We start from the raw sequence: 18,159 nt of genomic DNA, 5'->3' as shown, positions 1-18,159 counted from the left end.
TTCACAAGCATTGAAAGCAACTTGGCCGTGTGCTGCTCGCCGCTCAGCCGCCCGCCCGCCCGCGCGCCTGCCCGCGCGCCGCTCGCCGCTCGGCCGCCCGTCCGCGGGCCGCGCGCCGCCACATCGTCGTCCTTGCCACCGTATGTTGCAGGCTTCTCGTCGGCGGCAGCGGCCGAGGAGGGCGGCGACCCGCTGCTGCTCACGCTTGGGCAGGGCCAGGCTGCGCCGTCCCCAATGGCGGCCGGGCTGCTGCTGTCCCCGGGCTTCATCTTCTCCTCCAACACCATGCCCGCTCACCACGTTCTGGTTCCGAAGCTTTGAGTTTGCCGTATAGCGTGTCTTCAGACTACTAGGATTGATATGGGCAAAATTTGCCACAAGACACCGTTAAAAAGGTGAACTTTGCTATAACCCACTAAATTTTTTTTGTCACTGCTGGGAGATACTGATAAATCGTGTACATTTGGCACAGGACACTACATGAATTATTCTATCCGATTTAATTCAAGAGCCACGGGAAATGACTAGTTTGCCCCTACTACCTTATCTTCTCCCGCATGCCATTTTCTTTCTCCAGAAACTATCGCATCGCAGAGAAGTTTGCGAACGGAGCTAGCGGCGCCGATTCCTCCAGCGCGCAGCCCCTCCCCGATGACGGCCGCGCGTGGTAGGGGCCCTTTGCGACAAGCCTTCCCCGGTGTGCATCTCACCGCCACATCGCCGAGCTCGAGCAGCAGCAGCTAGCCGCCGCCGCGGCGCCCCGACCGCAAGGCCGCACGCGTGAGCTAGCGTGCCGCCGCGAGGACGAGTGGCTCCGCTGGAGCGCGAGGCCGGGGCAGCCAAGAAGCGGCAGGCGCGCACAGCCGACGAGGATGGCCACCCCGAGGCCCCGTGCGGAGCGCCGCTGAAGCCTGAAGGTCTCCAGACAATTCACTAAACCAGGTACACGCCGAAACCCAAGGTTCACAGTCGGCTCCCTAGATCTCCATTTACTAAAGATCCCAGCCACCATTTCACAATGACTAATCAAGAGCTTTCATAGTGATTTGAGCACTGAAAATGGCCTGCGGGAGAAGACAAGGCAGCAGGGCAAATTAGTCATATCCCGTGGCTCTTCTATTAAATCGGATAGAATAATAGATGTAGTGTCCTGTGGCAAATGTACATGATTTATCAGTGTCTCTCAGCCGTAGCCGTGACAAGTTTTTTTAATGGTTCACAGCAAAGATCACCTTTTAACGATGTCCTGTGGCAAATGTTGCCATTGATATGTGATCTGGAGCTAACTGAAATGCTCTGCATAGAGTGTAAATCATTGTAACTAGAAAGGCTGGCGCGGCTTTGCCGTGCCGGTCGTGGAGGTGGCCAGTTGTCTTGGCCGATACGTTTGTAAATTTAATGCACCAATCTGAGACTATATGAGCTCTTGATTTTGATTTTGATTTTGATGGACTAAAACACAAAATCTCTTGATGGTGAATTAGCAAGATCAAATTCATATGCTGCAAGCAGCAATTAATTGGACAAGAGAAGGAATATAGAGAAAGCATTTAGAGAAGTTTGAAAAAGGAAAGGCCCATTAAAATAAATATAGAGGTAGCATATAATGTGTTTTTCATTAATTAATAAAAATGACTATCAAAAAGTGACCGACATACCTCAAAGCTGGAAAGATAGTAGAGTATAACCAATTTTGAAGTGTCAGAATAGCAATTTGTCACTGAAGAGCAGTCCTTGAAATTGTTCCTACTTCCATCATTTCGAAAAGCCAACGAAACTGAATCTTTAAATATTTATAAACCATTCAATAAGCCTAAGCCAATTTAATCGGTTACTCAATTATACTTTATCTAATGAACTTGAAATTTTTACTACACCACCTCATGCATTGAGTAGCCTACCATAAAATGAAAATTACAAAAGGAGCACAGGAACTGAGGAACTACAGATATGAATTAAACCTTTAAAACCATAGATGCACATATACAGCAAAACCTTTCTAGAAAACATCAGATATTTAGTAGCTATTGCATAGATCAAATCATAAGGAATCTAACAAAATTGTCTATGAATTAGTACCGGTATTCAAAGTTTCAGCTGATTATATACATTGGTTATCTGCACCATCCCAGTTCAACTACCTTCCTGGTAGCTTATCCTATCGAGATACAGCTTGGGGCTAAGGTTTGATGCATGCTAACACATGGTACTGCATGTACAAGCTTGTATTATTAAACGGAAATTTTTTTGCATGTAGGCAAAATGAATGGATAACTCTCTATGCAGATTTTTTAAGAAACAATTAGGTCTTTTTAAGTTGCAGTAGTTTGACAAATAATCATAGAGAAAGTTGTAATGCAAAATAAAAAAATCAATTGAGCATTTTAGCACCATTATGTACTCATGATACATGAACATCATGACCTGAAATGTTCTGAAAATACAATAAGCATGCACTAAGAAAATGATATCATGACTGATATGGATTTTTTGTGAATATCAGTTGGTTGCGATTGTGTGTACAACCCATTTAGCATGAAAGTCAACACCCAAAGGAAACATCTTCACTATAAGAGGACATCAGAATCCGATGTAAATGAAAGGGAATCTAGGTGAAAGATGACTCTGATGTATGCAGAAGAGGAAATTAGAAAGATGTTTTAGTGTTGAAAATTCTTAACATTCTCAGCAAACTTGCATGATGTTCTCTGAATCAGAGCACAATAGCACATGTATATTTTAAATTTGCTTTACAAATACTACTTGTCTACTACTCCGAAAAATTCTTTCTTTGTATTGAGCACCTTACCTTGTAGGCATTTCGTCAAGCAGCTGGTAGGCATCATATATGCCAGCCGCTTCTATTGCCGGGGGCGCTGGACGCCTGGACCAAATGCTTTAGTTGCCAGAGGAAGCAGGGTTTTCGAGGAGCTGCACGGCGTTGTGTGTCCCAAGCAGGGGCGGCGTAGCGTTGGCAGTTCACACTGGCATTAGAACCGTTGTTGGAGCTCGCAGGCTGGCGCCGTGGCGGGCTATAAGCACGACGAAGGGAAGGCCAGCAACATCGTGCTGCAAGAGTTCGAGGTCGTGACGGTGGTGGCGAATTCGGCGGGCGGCGGTAGCTGCTCGTGTAGCGGCGGGGGCGTGCACACCTCGCACGGCCTGAGCGGCGTCCACACCCGTCGTGGCTGCTCACCAGCGCGGGCGTGGCTGGCTCTCCGGTGTGGGATACGGCCGACGGTGATGTGCAACTTCATATGCTCAGGCAGGGGCGAGGGGGCAGAGAAGATGCGGACCGCGAAGGTTCGTGATGGATCGGTTATTTTTTATCGGGTGGGAGATCCAAACCGAGTAGTATTGGACGGACCGGATCGCATGAGCGCTCGATCTAACGGCTAGAGAGTTAACGGGCGACGTGGCCCTATCGGGCGCCCGCGATTTGGTGCAGGAATCGTATTTAGAGATTCGAAATTCGTGGAACCTGACGTTGTTTTAGTTGTTGCTGTTTGATACTGGTGTATAGTGCGCTATTCTTTCTCTCGAATTCTTGGGTGAAATTTTAACCAGGTGTATGTTGCCGGCGCCAACTCTTAACGTAATCCTCTTCCAGAAGTCAAACATAGATAAATGAAGATGGATGGATAAACGTTTGAAAACTGCAGCTTGCCTATCTGACATTGATGCAGCGATGTTGATGCTTATTCTGCAGATTTTTTCGAGAGAGCAAGTCATTTTCCTCCTGTCCACGCCCCTCGGCCCTCGCCGACGCTGCCCCTGGGATCTCCCGGCTCAAGGCTCCTCCGCCCCCAACCAGCCCCAGATCTGAGCTCCTCTTCGCGCGCCCTTTCCATCCATCCCCTCCACGCCCTCTCAAGCTGCGTGTGCAGGGAGATCAGGGAGCAACCTCGGCCGCCGCCGCTGCCTCTGCCACCGGGGCGAGGATGTGAGCTTCCGGAGCGTGCTTTTGGGTGGATGGCGGCGGTGGCTCAAGTTCCGTGCGGCGCCGCGGGCACGCGCGCGTGACTGCCGGATCTGCCTCCCCCGCATCCTGCTGAAGCTCGTTGCCTCCCCATCGAGCATCTTGGCGCCGACCACAGCTCGTAGCTCGTCGCAGGGAGGCAGCAACGTTCGTCGCCGTCCACGCCCCTCGGCCCTCGCCGGGCTGCCGCCCCCTTCTGCTGCCGGCGATACCGGACCTGTGGGCCTCATCACCGTAGTCGATGGCTTTGCTACTTGAAGGGAAGCTGCTCGCGGGAGTGCAGGGACCGCTGCTGTCGCCGTCGGCCGCCGCAACGACTTTCAAGCTCGCCCGATCCGGCCGCCCCTACTGCCTGCTGCTGCCTCCGCGTTCGTTTCAAGGCGTTTGCCAGCCATCACAGCCACTTCCGTTCTACGTCGCCGTCTCTCCCGGACCGGATTTGCAACCTACGGCAAGCTCCAAGTCAAATCCAGCTGCCCACAAGAGGACGCCATGTGAGAAGCTCATAGGATGTTCGGTTTGCGGAGACGAATTTCGCCTGCCGCCGCTGCTACCTTGTCGTCTCCTCTGCAGTGTTGGGGATTGGATATTCGGGTCGAGCCCTCACCCTCCCTAACTCGTTTACAGGGCCCCAATGAGAAGAAGGCAAACGTATTCGAAGGTGTCGGATGGTCACTCGGAAGCGCAAGTTCGAAGACCAGGACTTTCGGAGACGAAGTATATCGCCTTCGGTTGGCAGAAGGTGACGAATGGCTGCCCAGAAGCGCAAGCTCAAAGACTAAGACCTTCGGTAACGAAGGATATCGCCTTCGTCCGGCCGAAGGTGACGAACGGTTGCTCAGAAGCATGAGTTCGAAGACCAGAAACTTCGGGTAAATGGATCGCCTTCGGGAACGAATGTGACGGCTGATCGCTCATTGACGGAACCTTCAGGGCTGTGACCCCCGGAGCTCCCCGAAGGAAACAAAGATCTTCGCCTGGTTCAAGCGTGCGTGTAAAACGTGAATACGTGAGAAGGTCGAGTTTGTACACCTGAATACGTGAGAAGGTCGGAGTTGTACACTCTAACCTTGTAATTTTACTTTGAAACCGGTTGTTTTTACCTTGAAACCGGTTGTAAGTGAGCTGTAAATGAGTTGTAAGGTGACAGTTTAGGAAAATCCGGCCGAAGGCTAGGGGTATAAATAGCCCCCTCTCACCACAGTGTGAAGGGTTGAATTTTCCTGACTATTACTAGAGAATTTAGTTCCTTCTTTTATTGTTATTTTCATACTGTTCACGCTCTCTGTTTGGTCATATAAGAAGCTAAAATCCCAACAAGCAGCTTTGTGTTCTTCCTGGTGAACTGAGCCCCACCGCGGCCTGCTGTGGGGGCTGCCGGCAACACCGAGCTCCATGAGGGACATGTCTGATCCACCCCCGCCGCAACCGCCACTACCCGCGATGCCGGCTTCTTCGCTCCCCTGCAGTTCTGTGGTGCATCGCTCCTCCGAGCCCATCGAAGAGCTTGACTCCGACGATGATGATGTTGATGCAGTCATTCAGGTGGATCCACCTCCAGACGCGGTTCCAACCTCGGTGACCTCTCCTGCGCCGTCGTCTCCCTCCGCTCTGCCACCACCGCCGCCGCCACCACCACCACCGTCCAAGCTCCACATCCCCTCGCGCATCCATCACCAGCTGTGTCGATCGACCCCTCCCTCACCCTCAACACCAGACTCCCCAACGCCTACCATGGAGGATCTAGGTGTCCTCCTTGTTGATTCCCCGCCTACGACCCCCCCCCCCCCCCCCCTCCGCCACCTAATTTCGGGCGGCCGCCGATGCGGGATGTCTCCCAGGTGCCTGCCACGCGCCCACGCCTGACTCGGAGCTTCAACGTTCCTTCGCAGATGTCGTTAGGTCCCTCGTGCGGCAGGCCGCATCTTTCCTCTCCACCGACGACCCGCTGCAGCCTCCAACCAAGCCGCGCCTGAAGTCTACCATATTTGTGCAGTTACTTCACCACCGGGACCGTGCCACCTCGGCGCTCATCACCTCACTGCTACCGCTACTCTCCAGTGCGCCCTGCCCCTACACCCCGCTCTTTCAGCCCTTTGGATCCAGGATGGACACGCGTCGATCGTCCAAGTCGAGCAATTCGACACCACTGCATCTTCCCGGGCGGCCGTGCCTTTGCTCCGACCCAACAAGCCTTCTGCTCCAAGACTAATGGCAGGTGCTTCGTGTGCCTGGCTCCCGACCACTGGGCCGCCTCATGTAGAGAACCAGTTCATTGCTTCAGGTGCCTCCGCTCTGGCCACCGCGTGCGTGACTGCAAGGTGCCTGACCGTCGTTGGAGCGGTGCGGACCAGGCACCCTTGCATGGGTGGCGAGATGACAGGGACCACGATCACCACAGACAGCACAAAGAAGGCCATCGGGGTCAAGACGTCAGCACGAATGCAGATAGCAATGAAGTGTGCCGCGAGCGGGAGCGCTCACCTCATCGTTGGGTTCGCAATGGTAGGTTTGGTAGCATGGAGGACAACCAGGCTCAACAATCATCTCTCCCCTCTCAGCACGAGGTTATACTCCAGGGAGGGAATGCCCTGCAGTGCCTCATCGTGATGCAGGCAAAGGCACTCCAAGATGCTGTGCAAAAGCTGCTCAACTTGTTGCTCCTGCCCAACATGAAGACGGCTGCGATGTCAGTTCAGAAACTTCTGCGTGACTACATCGAATCGACAAAGCTTGTGCTTTGGCTACAAAGCTGGGGGTGCTCGAGGCGCCGGGAGGGAATTCTGATGGCCCCCTTCCGATACGTGGGCAAGTAAGGAAGAGCAGACCGGCTCCAACTCCGATTCCAGGCTTTGTTTGGTTGGGTGAAAAAGTTTCCATGTAAACTTTTTGCCCCTTTGACCACCAATTAGAGGTATTAAATGAAGTTTAATTACAAAACAATTTTTATAATTATGGCACTGTAGCATGTGCTGTAGCTAATAAGACATTTGACCGCATGATTAGAAAACAATTAGGGGCGGTTACTGTAGTAATACTGTGCCAATCATGGTGGAACTTGGCTCATTAGATTCGTCTCGAAAAGTTACACCCATCTGTGAAAAGATTTCGCAAATAAACTTCGTTTAGTACTCAATGCATACATTCGTCTTTTTGTGAAAAAAATTTTGGGTTGTAACCAAACATGGCCCCAATGAGCAAGGTGTTCGCCCGCCTCAACCCTTCGATTCAAGCTCCACCCCAAGTTCAAGAGACCGAAGACAACTCCATCACGGTCGTGGAACAGGCCTTGAGGCGCATAGAGTTGGCGGCGTCAGTGGATACCCCATACCAAGGACCACTTCCGACTTCTCCGATAGGCAACATGAGCACCCCGCCGGCTGGCCTTGGGATGTTGCAAGCCAGCACTCCGATGCGGACGACGAAACTACCCAGGATGCTTCGGACAACCAAGCTGCAGGTGGCGTGGCCGCCATCTTCGTGACTCCGACTCAACCGTTGCTACAGCAGCTTGCTGCCCAGGTGGCACCAGCACCACAGAGGGATCCAACACCAACGCCAGCTCCTCGTCGACGTTGGCGACGCACTTTTGACATGTCATCGGTACGACGCAGCGCGCGTCTCTCCACCACACGTCCGATGACTCAAATGCAGCGAGCGCAACGTAACTTTTGTGGTAAGCTTGGTATTTTAAATGATGAGGCTGCACCAATTGAGGTTGCACTACAAGAGTTTGTTGACATGTTCAATGGCCCCCTATCAGTGGATGTGGATGCTGCTCTGAATGAGATTTTCAACCTCAACGATAACGAGGTCGAGGCGTTGGACAATGCCTTAATCTGCATTGTTGGGGAAGGAGTCGATGACCTACAAGATACGATAGTACATGAACCTGGTTGAGCTGAGTCCCCATCTGACGAAGGATGTAACAGTCAACGACGGCCAATGATGACATTCGAGTTGTGAAGTTTGCGAGGACTAAGTGGTGCGAATTGTCTGAATTTTTAGCTTCATATTTGGCGGTGTGTGTTGAGTGGTGTGATGTTTGTGGAGAGGTTTGATGTTGGGTTATTTGCGTTTTTTTTATTCTATTGCTCAATCTGAGCTTCCATCTTCTTTTTAATATAATCGGCAGCTCTGTTCGTTTAAAAAAAAGTCATTTTCCTCCTGAGCTCCTAGCCAGCAGCAAGGGACAGCCATATTCTGCAGATGTTGGGGGAGAAGATGAAGCCAAGGGACAGCAGCAACCTGGCCGCCATTGGGGACGGCGCAGCCTGGCCCTGCCCAAGCGTGAGCAGCAGCGGGTCGCCGCCCTCCTCGGCTGCCGCCGGCGGCAAGAAGCCTGGCACGTACGGCGGCAAGGACGACGACATGGCGGCGCCGGCGGAGCGGCGAGCGGCGCGCGGGCGGGCGGCCGAGCGGCGAGCGGTCCGCGGGCGGGCGGCTGGGTGGCAAGCAGCAGGCGGCCAAGTTGCTTTGAATGCTTGTGAGCGGTTGGATGGAGAACGGAGGGACGAGATGAGGACGCCAGTTACGTGGTGACTTGCCAGAAGCAAGTCACCCAATCCGGCTCCCCCTAAACAGCACAGCTAATTATTTTAGATATGTACATGCATATTAGAATTAATTTAAATTACTTTTTTTTAGTTTATGAAACAAACATTTGTTTCCTCGATGATGAATATGTCTACAAGAAACTTGATAGTACGATTCTTTATTTTTATTTAGCTTTAATCTTTACTATATTTCTAAACATTGTATGAAATGGCTGATATTAAAGTTATATATATAGCTACCTTAATTTACATTAAATGCATCGATCACCAAATTCCTTGAGACGGATCTGGCCACAGCCAACAGGTGCAGAACTGCAGATTGCCATACAAATATGATATGGGTTGTCACAACAGGTATCAGCCACTAGTTAACAGCTGCTACCTCGCGTCTCACAGCTGTGAGTATGTTGTCTGTGAGTCACTGATATGATGTGAGGCCATAGTAGCAGGACTGCTGACAGCGTACTATACGACCTTGCTTATTTCTGCCTCTGCTAGTCACCCCATCCTGTTTGAGTTCGAGACAGGCTCCAGGATTTTAACCTCCAAAACTTGGTTGCTCAACCACAACACGCGCAGGCATGATGTACTACCCACTAACCCACACACAACCTCGGCACCTCATCAAAATATCAAGTTCGTCCCGTATAGTCCTCTTCTTTTCTTCTTGTCGGACTGTTCTCGGCCTGACGATCGAGCTCAAGTTTGCATGCACGAAGCACGACGGTGTTGTCAACATCTTATCCACTTCGATCAGAGTCTTTTCACAGCGAATTCCCCTCTCTCACGCACACAATCCATTTTTCGTCACAGCGCCGCCGCCCCGGAAAGTTCAAAGGCAGGGACAACAAAAGTTAGGCGTGACGAGAAGAAAACACACGCCGCGAGAAAAAGAGTACGTCCAAATGCAGTGCACTACGCTTCCAGGGTAGGTACTGCCTGCCACAACACCGCACCCACAGCTGCGAACCACACAACTCCTGTACGATAGCAACAGTACAACACAGAGAGGGAGAGTGATCTGTGTCCACTGTCCAGTGATAGCTTATCACTTTTGGCCCTACCTACGCTGCTGCCATCTTTTTTTTTTCCAGCTCGCTCGGTGACGACCACACACTCGCCAAAAGACAAGAGAAGAGTGCCGCCTTTCCGCCGGGTCTAAAGCGCGCGCGACGACAACATCACACAACACAAGCAAGCTGTCGCACGGCTCCATCGTCCGGCCCGCCGCTATCCGCTTGCATCTTTTTTTTTTCCTGCAAGATTCCTTGTACGTACCACCACCACGGCTAGCTGGTGCATGCCCACGAAAATTGACCTCTCGCTAGCTAGCTAGCTCCAACACCAAGACACCGCACGCTTCCTGGTGTCCACCGTGCTGGAGTACACCGGCGCCTAACGCCTGCCTGCCAGAGCCCTAGCTAGGCCACACCGTGCGTCCGTGCCGTCCGTGTCACCGACACGGACACGCCCCCCTGCTGGCTGCTGCGGCGACGTCGACAGCGCCGCCCCGTCCGGTGTCCGTGAGCTGTGCCGCGCAACCCAGGCGAGAGAGTAAGTAAAATAACCTTAGCCGCCGGCGGCGGCGGCGGGCGTGCGTGCCGTGTCGTATGCGTGTTGTGAATCTCGGAGCGGCATGCATGGCCGTGCAGTGTGTGATGTGTCGTCGGAACTCGCACGTACGAGACGTTACACGTACATGCCGTGAATCGATCGGGGAAGCGCGGCGTTTTCTTATTATTACTCCGGCCGGCAGCACGGCCGTTCGTGCACGTTTTTGCAGGCACGTCGACGTCGTCATGAGCGTACGCTTCTGGAACGGATGATATATATATGGCCGTCGGTGAACGAACGAACACGTCACACTAGCTATTTGTTTTCGGCCGGCACGTACGTACAGGAAACCAAATTTGCATGAACTACTGCTACTACCCGAACCGTACATACGCATCTATATATAATTCTAACACTTTATTAATAATAATAGGAAAAAGTCTAAATTAGTTCCCTCAACTATACTCAAAGTCTAGATAACCCCCTAAACTATTTTTTAGTTCATTTTACCCTCAAATTATCCCATTTGGTTCAAATTATCCCCCTACTGTAATTTGTTCTTTTCATTTCTCGATGTATAGGTGGAGTTTTAAGTTGAAATTTTACAACATGATAATACACACCATAATACATGTTCGAAAAATAAATCATAATTTTTTATCATTGTTTTGATAGGTTAGGATATTTAATAAAAAATTAGTCATTAGAGTTCAAAATTATATGAATACTAATGGGGAAAAATTATAAAACTTTTTTAAATATGCATTGTGATGTCCACTACTATCCTGCAAAATTTAAAATTAAAATTCAACTTGTGTAAGGAGAAACAAAAAAGATAAATTATGTTATGGGGTAAAATAAACTAAATGACATAGTTTAGGGGATAAATTGAACCAAGTTATAGTTTAAATGGTTATCCAGACTTTGACTATAGTTGAGAGAGTAAATTAAACTTTTTCATTAATAATATCACTCAAAAGGACACGATTGCATGCAGTGCGCGATGGTGGTGGGCCAAAATTCAGCGAAACACATTTGGGGCGTCGCGAATTGAAGCGCATCGATCGCTTGGGTTTTGATTTCCTTTGATTTCAAAGATGATTTTGAATTTTATTAGGCCCCAAGTAGCGAACGTGTGTTATCCTGTTCTATCAGTTTACACTTTACACGACCAAGATCGTATAGCGCACCCTGTTGACTCGTAGGTTGTGTGCTTGGGTGCAATGCAAAGCAGCGTGAAAAGGAGATATGCTGCGATAGATATGCACCGAGGACCACAACCAATGCTTGACAGGGATGCCTAACTTGTGTTTTGAGACGTCACGGTGATCAACCAAGCGAAACTGCGTTCTCGTGCATAGGCACCGGTAGCGGTAAGCACGATTATTACCAATTACATGCCATATGATTTTCCTATAAATGGTAAAATCTGAGTTTTAAGTATTAAATGCAAATACGGGTGCTCGTATGTGGTGGAACTGGAGAGAAGTCAAAGAAGGGGCGGACAAACATATACCTTCTTGCAGAAACAAAAACATATTTTCTCTTTTAGTTTTGCATTGATTTTCAAATACTATTATTTGATCTAATTCCATCAGCAAATCCTATGCTATGCATTGGTTTTTTTTTTGTTTCTGTTGGGGGTGGCCATGGTTCCTGCCAGCACCTCCCACCCCCACCCCGCGTTTCGCCACCGGTGTTCACATTTATTTATTTTAGAATATGGCACTACTCGTTTAGTGATACCTATGTTGACAGCAATTTAGTTGTACTGTTGCAGTGATTTCATCAATCTTAATATTTAGTGCAAATCTATTATAGAGGCGCGGTCGCGCGCAGCTGCACACAATGTGCCACTGAAGACATCCACACAGCGACGTGCGCCTTTCAATTCATTTCTTGTTTGGAACCATTAGCTAGGGCTACTAGGGGAAGCATCTAGCCCACATTATTTTCACGTGCTTAGGCTCGCTGGGTGTGTTTAGTTGGTGAAAAAGTTTGGATTTTGGTACTGTAGCACATTTCGTTGTTATTTGATAAATAATATATAATTATGAACTAATTAGACTTAAAAAATTCATCTCGTGCTAATCAGTTAGACTGTGTAATTAGTTATTTTTTCAACTGCATTTAATACTTTATGCATGTGTCTGAACATTTGATGTGATGGGCAGAAAATTTTTGAAAACTAAACAGGACCTTAGCTAGTGCTTGCGTACTGTACTGTCGCAGCCGCCCTCTATGTTTCGACGGTTCACGTCTTCACGAGAAGAGATCGAGGTAGGCTGCAGTCGATCAACTCGGGCAGGAAAAAAAAATGTTTGACAGCAAGCAAGAGCAGTGGAGAGCATCTTTCTCCCGGGCCGGACAGTGACGATGGTCGATGTCGATGTAGCCCCGGCCGGGCCCCCGGCTCACAAGATCTCCGCTGTTCCTGGGGGGAGAAAGGGCGTCAGAAAACAGCTGGCAGCCCCATGCACGCTGCCACATGTGTCGGCGCGCGCGCGCTTTCCCCCGCTGCCGCAGGAGAAAAACGAAAACCGCCACCAACACCTACGCGCCGCTCGCTGCCGGCCGGCCGGCCGCCCCGCCTCGTCTCGTCTCGCTGCCCACCCCACCTCCTCCGGCTCCCGGCCGGCGTCCATAAATATGCGGCCGCGCCGCCCCCAGGAACCCCGCACCGTACCTGCTTACCCATCCCACCTCCAGCCCCCCTCTAGCTCCTCGCATTGCCGCCGCGCCACCCGGTAGAGAGTGGGAGGCTAGATAGCTAGCTGCGAGTACTTACGCTCGCCGGCGCCGGGCGTTCGTGCCGTGCGCGGCTGCTCCGGTAAATGACTGGCGGCCTTGCCGGCGTCGTCGAGGTCGTGGTGCTGGCTCCGCTCTCGTTCGTGGCGTGCCTGTCGTCCCCATCGCCGGAGCCGTCGTCGCTGCGCGCTCGCACCGGAGGGTTTATCAACGAAGGTATGCATACGTACTGTCCACAGCGGCAGCCCGCAGCGGCCACTGCCCGTGCACGGTACGCCGCCACCGCGCGCGTATCGATCATTTCGCGTCCCACGCATCGTCACGATATGATCCAGTTCTTTCTGTCCTTTAATTTGCACACGAGCAAAGATCAAGATCCTTAATAAAAGATACTACAGGAAGAACTTGCAACGTTTCTAGCGTAGGGAACCCATCAGTTAGAGCCCCTACCGACTAAAGTTTGTTGTTGTTGTATACATGTCACGACACCTTTTCTTTTCCTCTCTCTCCTTGGCACGGCCTCTGTGACATCGTTATCAGGCCCAGATGCATGCTGGCATGGTTGCACGATGCTTTGGTCTGGACAGCTTTAGCTGCCTGTATCAGCGGTAGTGTCCGATATTGATTTGCGCGGACCAGACGGTGACAACGCACGCCTGAGACGCCTCTGTCCTGTCCTGTGACGGTACATGATGACCGTCTCTACTCTACTTTGTTTCCCTTTACGTTATTAGCACTTCAGAAGCAGAAAGCCAACTTTTGCATGTTCAGCTGGTTCACTTTCGCAATGGATAACCCTGTTCATCCCTAGCTAACACGAGGTCTTATATATATCACAGGCTAAATCTTGCTGGCAATACGATCTTCCAACGCCTCCTTACAGAAAGACTGAAGAAATTTCTGAACAAGCTGCAGAGAATAGATTAAGCAAGCAAGGTATGCCGTAGTACAGTAGTAGGATATTTATATATGTTTATCAACATCAGCAACAACTTATTAAGAAAATGTTTTCTGATAAGGTCCTTTATTTTCTTAATCGTTGATGCAGCAGCCTGAAAGTGAAGGTTCAGAAAGCCCATTGAACAAGGTGATGGATCCCACCACTGTTGAGTCGAAATGGGTGTCTCCCACCACTGAAGATGGGTCAATGGACAGGCGAGGAAACCCAGCTGTCAAAGCAGCAACCGGAAGATGGAGATCTGCCATCCTGCTGCTAGGTAAAAGTTACTCAGTACTGTATTTTTTTTGAAAAGAAAAAGAAAAAAGCTATCAAACATCTTACATGTTTCGAAATGAGCTGTGTAAACACAAGCAGTACATCGTCGGAAATGCTTGTTTGCTGATGCCTAGTGACTTCCTCTGTACTCTGTACATGGTTGTTACTTTGTTAGTACTAGATACCAATTTGTAAAGTTACTCTGGAACGGATCGATCGATCCAACAGTGTAATTCAACGATGTACAGTTCCATTTGCTTGCAAAGATCCATGTCTTGCCTGCCCTTGTTGAGTGCACTGGACCTTCAACAAGAACCCTTCAACTGAATAGCGGGCCAAAGTGAGGTTTACTCCACTTGAAAGCAATCAGCAATTCAGCATCCCTGTACCCTTCAGGTTTTCCACTATGTTTTGCCCTCTTACCGATTTACATTTACTCTATGAGCAGTAAATTCTGTTATATTCTGGTAGACCTGATGACACTCAGTTGTCACAAAGATTGGTTGCTCTGAACTTTTAAAAAAAAAACTTGTGGTGAACTACAAACAAGCCACATGAACCTGCTTGATTCTGTCAGAAAACTGGGGATCGAATTGATGATTGAAATTGACTGGAGATCACATCTGCTGCAGCTAACTACGGGCTCGTGACGTGCGCCTTCTTCGGCGTCGGTGTGAACCTGGTGGTGTTCCTGCGGCGGGTGCTCCACCAGGACAACGCCGAGGCGGCCAACAACATCAGCAAGTGGACCGGCACCGTCTACATCTTCTCGCTCATCGGCGCCTTCCTCAGCGACTCCTACTGGGGCCGATACGTCACCTGCGCCATCTTCCAGATCATCTACGTGACGGTGAGATACTAGCATCATCTTCAGACAAAGATCAACCATCTTCAGTCTCACAAAATCCTGCTCTGTTTTTTCAGATTACTGGAATACAGCCTGCTCTGTTGAATTCACACTACTTACATGATCGACTGTGTTTGTTCTTGATCAGGGCCTGGTGATCCTGTCGCTTGCGTCATGGTTCTTGCTAGTGAAGCCTTCCGGCTGCGGCGGCGTCGATGCGCACTGCGACGAGCCGTCGGCGCCCGGCGTGGCGCTCTTCTACCTGTCCACCTACATGATCGCGTTCGGCAACGGCGGGTACCAGCCTTCGATCGCCACGTTCGGGTCGGACCAGTTCGACGAGACGGACCCCAAGGAGGCGCGCTCCAAGGTCGCCTTCTTCAGCTACTTCTACCTGGCGCTCAACGCCGGGTCCCTCTTCTCCAACACGGTGCTGGTGTACTACGAGGACTCGGGCCACTGGGTCATGGGCTTCTGGGTCTCGGCGGCCGCCGCGGCGCTGGCGCTCGTGCTCTTCCTGCTCGGCACCCCCAACTACCGGCACTTCAAGCCGAGCGGCAACCCGCTGACGCGCATCGCTCAGGTGTTCGTCGCCGCGTCCCGCAAGTGGCACGCGGAGGTGCCCCGGGAAGACCTCCTCCACGAGGTGGAAGGCGAGGACCCCAAGGTCTCGGGCATCCGCAAGATCCTTCACAGCGACAAGCTCAGGTTCCTCGACAGGGCGGCGACGGTCACCGAGGAGGAGTACGGCGCGCCGGAGAAGATGAGGGACCCGTGGCGGCTCTGCACGGTGACGCAGGTGGAGGAGGCGAAGTGCATCCTGAAAATGCTGCCCATCTGGCTGTGCACGATCGTGTACTCGGTGGTGTTCACCCAGATGGCGTCCCTGTTCGTGGAGCAGGGCGCCACCATGGACACCAACATCGGGTCGTTCCACTTCCCCGCCGCGAGCATGTCGCTGTTCGACATCCTCAGCGTGCTGGCGTTCATCGCCATCTACCGCCGGGTGCTGGTCCCCGTGATGGCGCGGCTGTCGGGCAACCCGCAGGGCCTGACGGAGCTGCAGCGGATGGGCGTCGGGCTCGTGATCGGCATGGCGGCCATGGTGGTGGCGGGCCTGGTGGAGGTGGAGCGGCTGCGGCGCGTGGCGGCCCCGGACCAGCCGAGCTCCCTGAGCGTGCTGTGGCAGGTGCCGCAGTACGCGCTGATCGGGGCGTCGGAGGTGTTCATGTACGTGGGGCAGCTGGAGTTCTTCAACGGGCAGGCGCCCGACGGCGTGAAGAGCTTGGGCAGCGCGCTGTGCATGGCGTCCATCTCGCTGGGGAACTACGTGAGCATCATGCTGGTGAGCGCGGTCACCAGCCTCACCGCCGGGGAGAGGCGGCCAGGGTGGATCCCGGGGAACCTCAACTCCGGCCACCTCGACAGGTTCTACTTCCTCCTCGCCGCGCTCTCGCTCGTGGACCTCGCCGTGTACATCGCCTGCGCGGCGTGGTACCAGGGAATCAAGCTCGACGGCGCCGGCGGCGAGACGAGGAAGGCCCCCGCGCACGTTTAAACACTGGGCCTGGGCCTTTCTTTTTTGGGTGTTCTGGTTTGGAGACGTGCCGGGCTGGTCCGTAGAAAATAAAATGTCAAAGAGCTGGCAGTTCTGTGTTGGATGGCCCATGTTGTTCTGTGTCTTTGGTCGAGTTCCAAGAATCCATAAAAAAATATAGTACATGTAATGCTACTATTTATGTATATATGTAATAAATATAGTATATGTATGGATGTCGGCTGAATTTGCATGCAGCCAACCTGTCAAAGACAGACTTTTTTGTGTTTGTGGCCGTCTGGTCGATCCAAAATTCCAAATGCAAATTGGAAACAAAGCTACCAAGTACTACCAACTAATCATATCAGACTGTCAGCTTGAGAGGCACTGCTGAAGTGCCATGTTTCTGGCGTCGGTCGTGCGCGGACGCCGCCGAGCAACCACGGAACCACCGCTCGCGCGTCTCACCGTCTACGGAGCCGAGGGCGACAAGGTTACACGCATGCGCAAGTGGTTTCAGTTACCGGCACGTTACGCGCTCGGTGGCGCGAGTACATTCACCGGTGTTTCACCGCTGCTCCCCGGGGCCGGCGGGGCGCCTCCCTCCGCGCCACGGCTCACGCGCGTCCGAGCACCACCGCTTGGGCGCTCGGCGTGCCGCCGCTTGGCTACCTTGCCCGGCAGGCCGGCACGGCGGCACCGGCCAGCGTCTGCGTCCGCTACCTGCCAGAGCGCCCCCATGGCTCCGAGCAGAGCACCGCCGCTGGTGACACCTGCAGAGCATGGCCGCCACTTGTCAGTTCTCTCTCAGCGAGGCGCCCGCACCGAGCTCGCCTGGGCTGCTCCCGCCGAGGCAGCGGTAGACTGTATGGTAGTGGTGGACTGGTGGTAGCCGAGCTCTCATCATGGGACGTGCGCTCAATTGTTTGCTTGCTGCTAGTGTGGAGGACATCATCTGACAGAGCTGGGAGGCGCCATGCGCGTAGACGGGTATCTTTCGGTTCTTGGAACTTGATTCACGGGTGGGTGGTCTGCAGGACGGTTGATGTTTGCTGCCGCACTCGGATCGTCGGCGTCCGCAGTATGCGCCGTCACCTTATTTCCCTTGCACCTGAAAGAACAAAGAAGCGCACCAAAACATCTTCTTTTGCCTGTACAGTGTACACTGAATGAAAAAGAAGAGGGGCGCTGTGATGACTGATGATGACTCCTGCTCACTAAGGTCGGACGGTTTAAAGTGGAGATGATGGAACAAGATGAAAGGCATGGGGAAGGGGAACATGCATCATCACAGGCACAATGACATTATCAGAGAGACCCGAGAACGGAGGAGACCGGGGCCAGGGGAACTCGGAGAGCATGGCGCAAATATCTCAGCCAACTGCACGGGTGGACACGAAATAAAAACTGAATGCAGATGCGTGGCAGCATTGCAGACAAAAAAGACATTCCAGAATGCCGCATCTGCATTGCGAAGTACTGGAGCACAAAAATTGTTGGAGAATTCAACCAAATCCTTCAAATCAGAAAGATCACTGGCATCGTTTTCCCTTCTTTCTTTTGAGCTGGCTGTAGCATCGTTTTGAATCACAAGAGGGCTGGACCATCGCATTTCTTGTGGTCTGCATTGAGTTTCTCCTCGCGGCTGCAAGACACACACATCGGCTTGTGGGGACTGGGGATCATGTTGAGTCTGGACGTCTTTCCCTGCCACAGGTACGG

At 51.8% G+C, this 18,159-nt stretch overlaps 1 protein-coding gene and 1 long non-coding RNA gene across 3 annotated transcripts; both read left to right on the top strand.

Annotated features, from left to right (window-relative positions):
- Nucleotides 1-112: 112 nt before the first annotated feature.
- LOC120650302 lies at nt 113-1,442 on the top strand. The gene is made up of 2 exons (XR_005665561.1): nt 113-395; nt 473-1,442. It is a non-coding gene; the product is annotated as an uncharacterized LOC120650302 (long non-coding RNA).
- Nucleotides 1,443-12,615: 11,173 nt separating this feature from the next.
- LOC120650251 (protein NRT1/ PTR FAMILY 7.3-like) lies at nt 12,616-16,694 on the top strand. 2 transcript variants are annotated; one of them, XM_039927299.1, is made up of 5 exons: nt 12,616-13,053; nt 13,677-13,773; nt 13,889-14,054; nt 14,686-14,903; nt 15,049-16,694. In XM_039927299.1, the coding sequence occupies exons 3-5, from the start codon at nt 13,928-13,930 to the stop codon at nt 16,456-16,458; spliced, it is 1,755 nt and encodes a 584-aa protein (XP_039783233.1). In that variant the 5' UTR covers nt 12,616-13,053; nt 13,677-13,773; nt 13,889-13,927; the 3' UTR covers nt 16,459-16,694. The 2 variants fall into 2 exon arrangements, with proteins under 2 accessions (XP_039783233.1, XP_039783225.1); XM_039927291.1 differs by having other exon boundaries at nt 13,886-14,054.
- The last annotated feature ends 1,465 nt before the right edge of the window (nt 16,695-18,159 follow it).

The sequence above is a fragment of the Panicum virgatum genome, chromosome 1K, assembly GCF_016808335.1.
Source record: "Panicum virgatum strain AP13 chromosome 1K, P.virgatum_v5, whole genome shotgun sequence".
NCBI classification, from domain to species: Eukaryota; Viridiplantae; Streptophyta; class Magnoliopsida; order Poales; family Poaceae; genus Panicum; species Panicum virgatum.
Note: the sequence above shows the minus strand (reverse complement) of the source record. Positions and strands in the feature narration are given on the sequence as shown.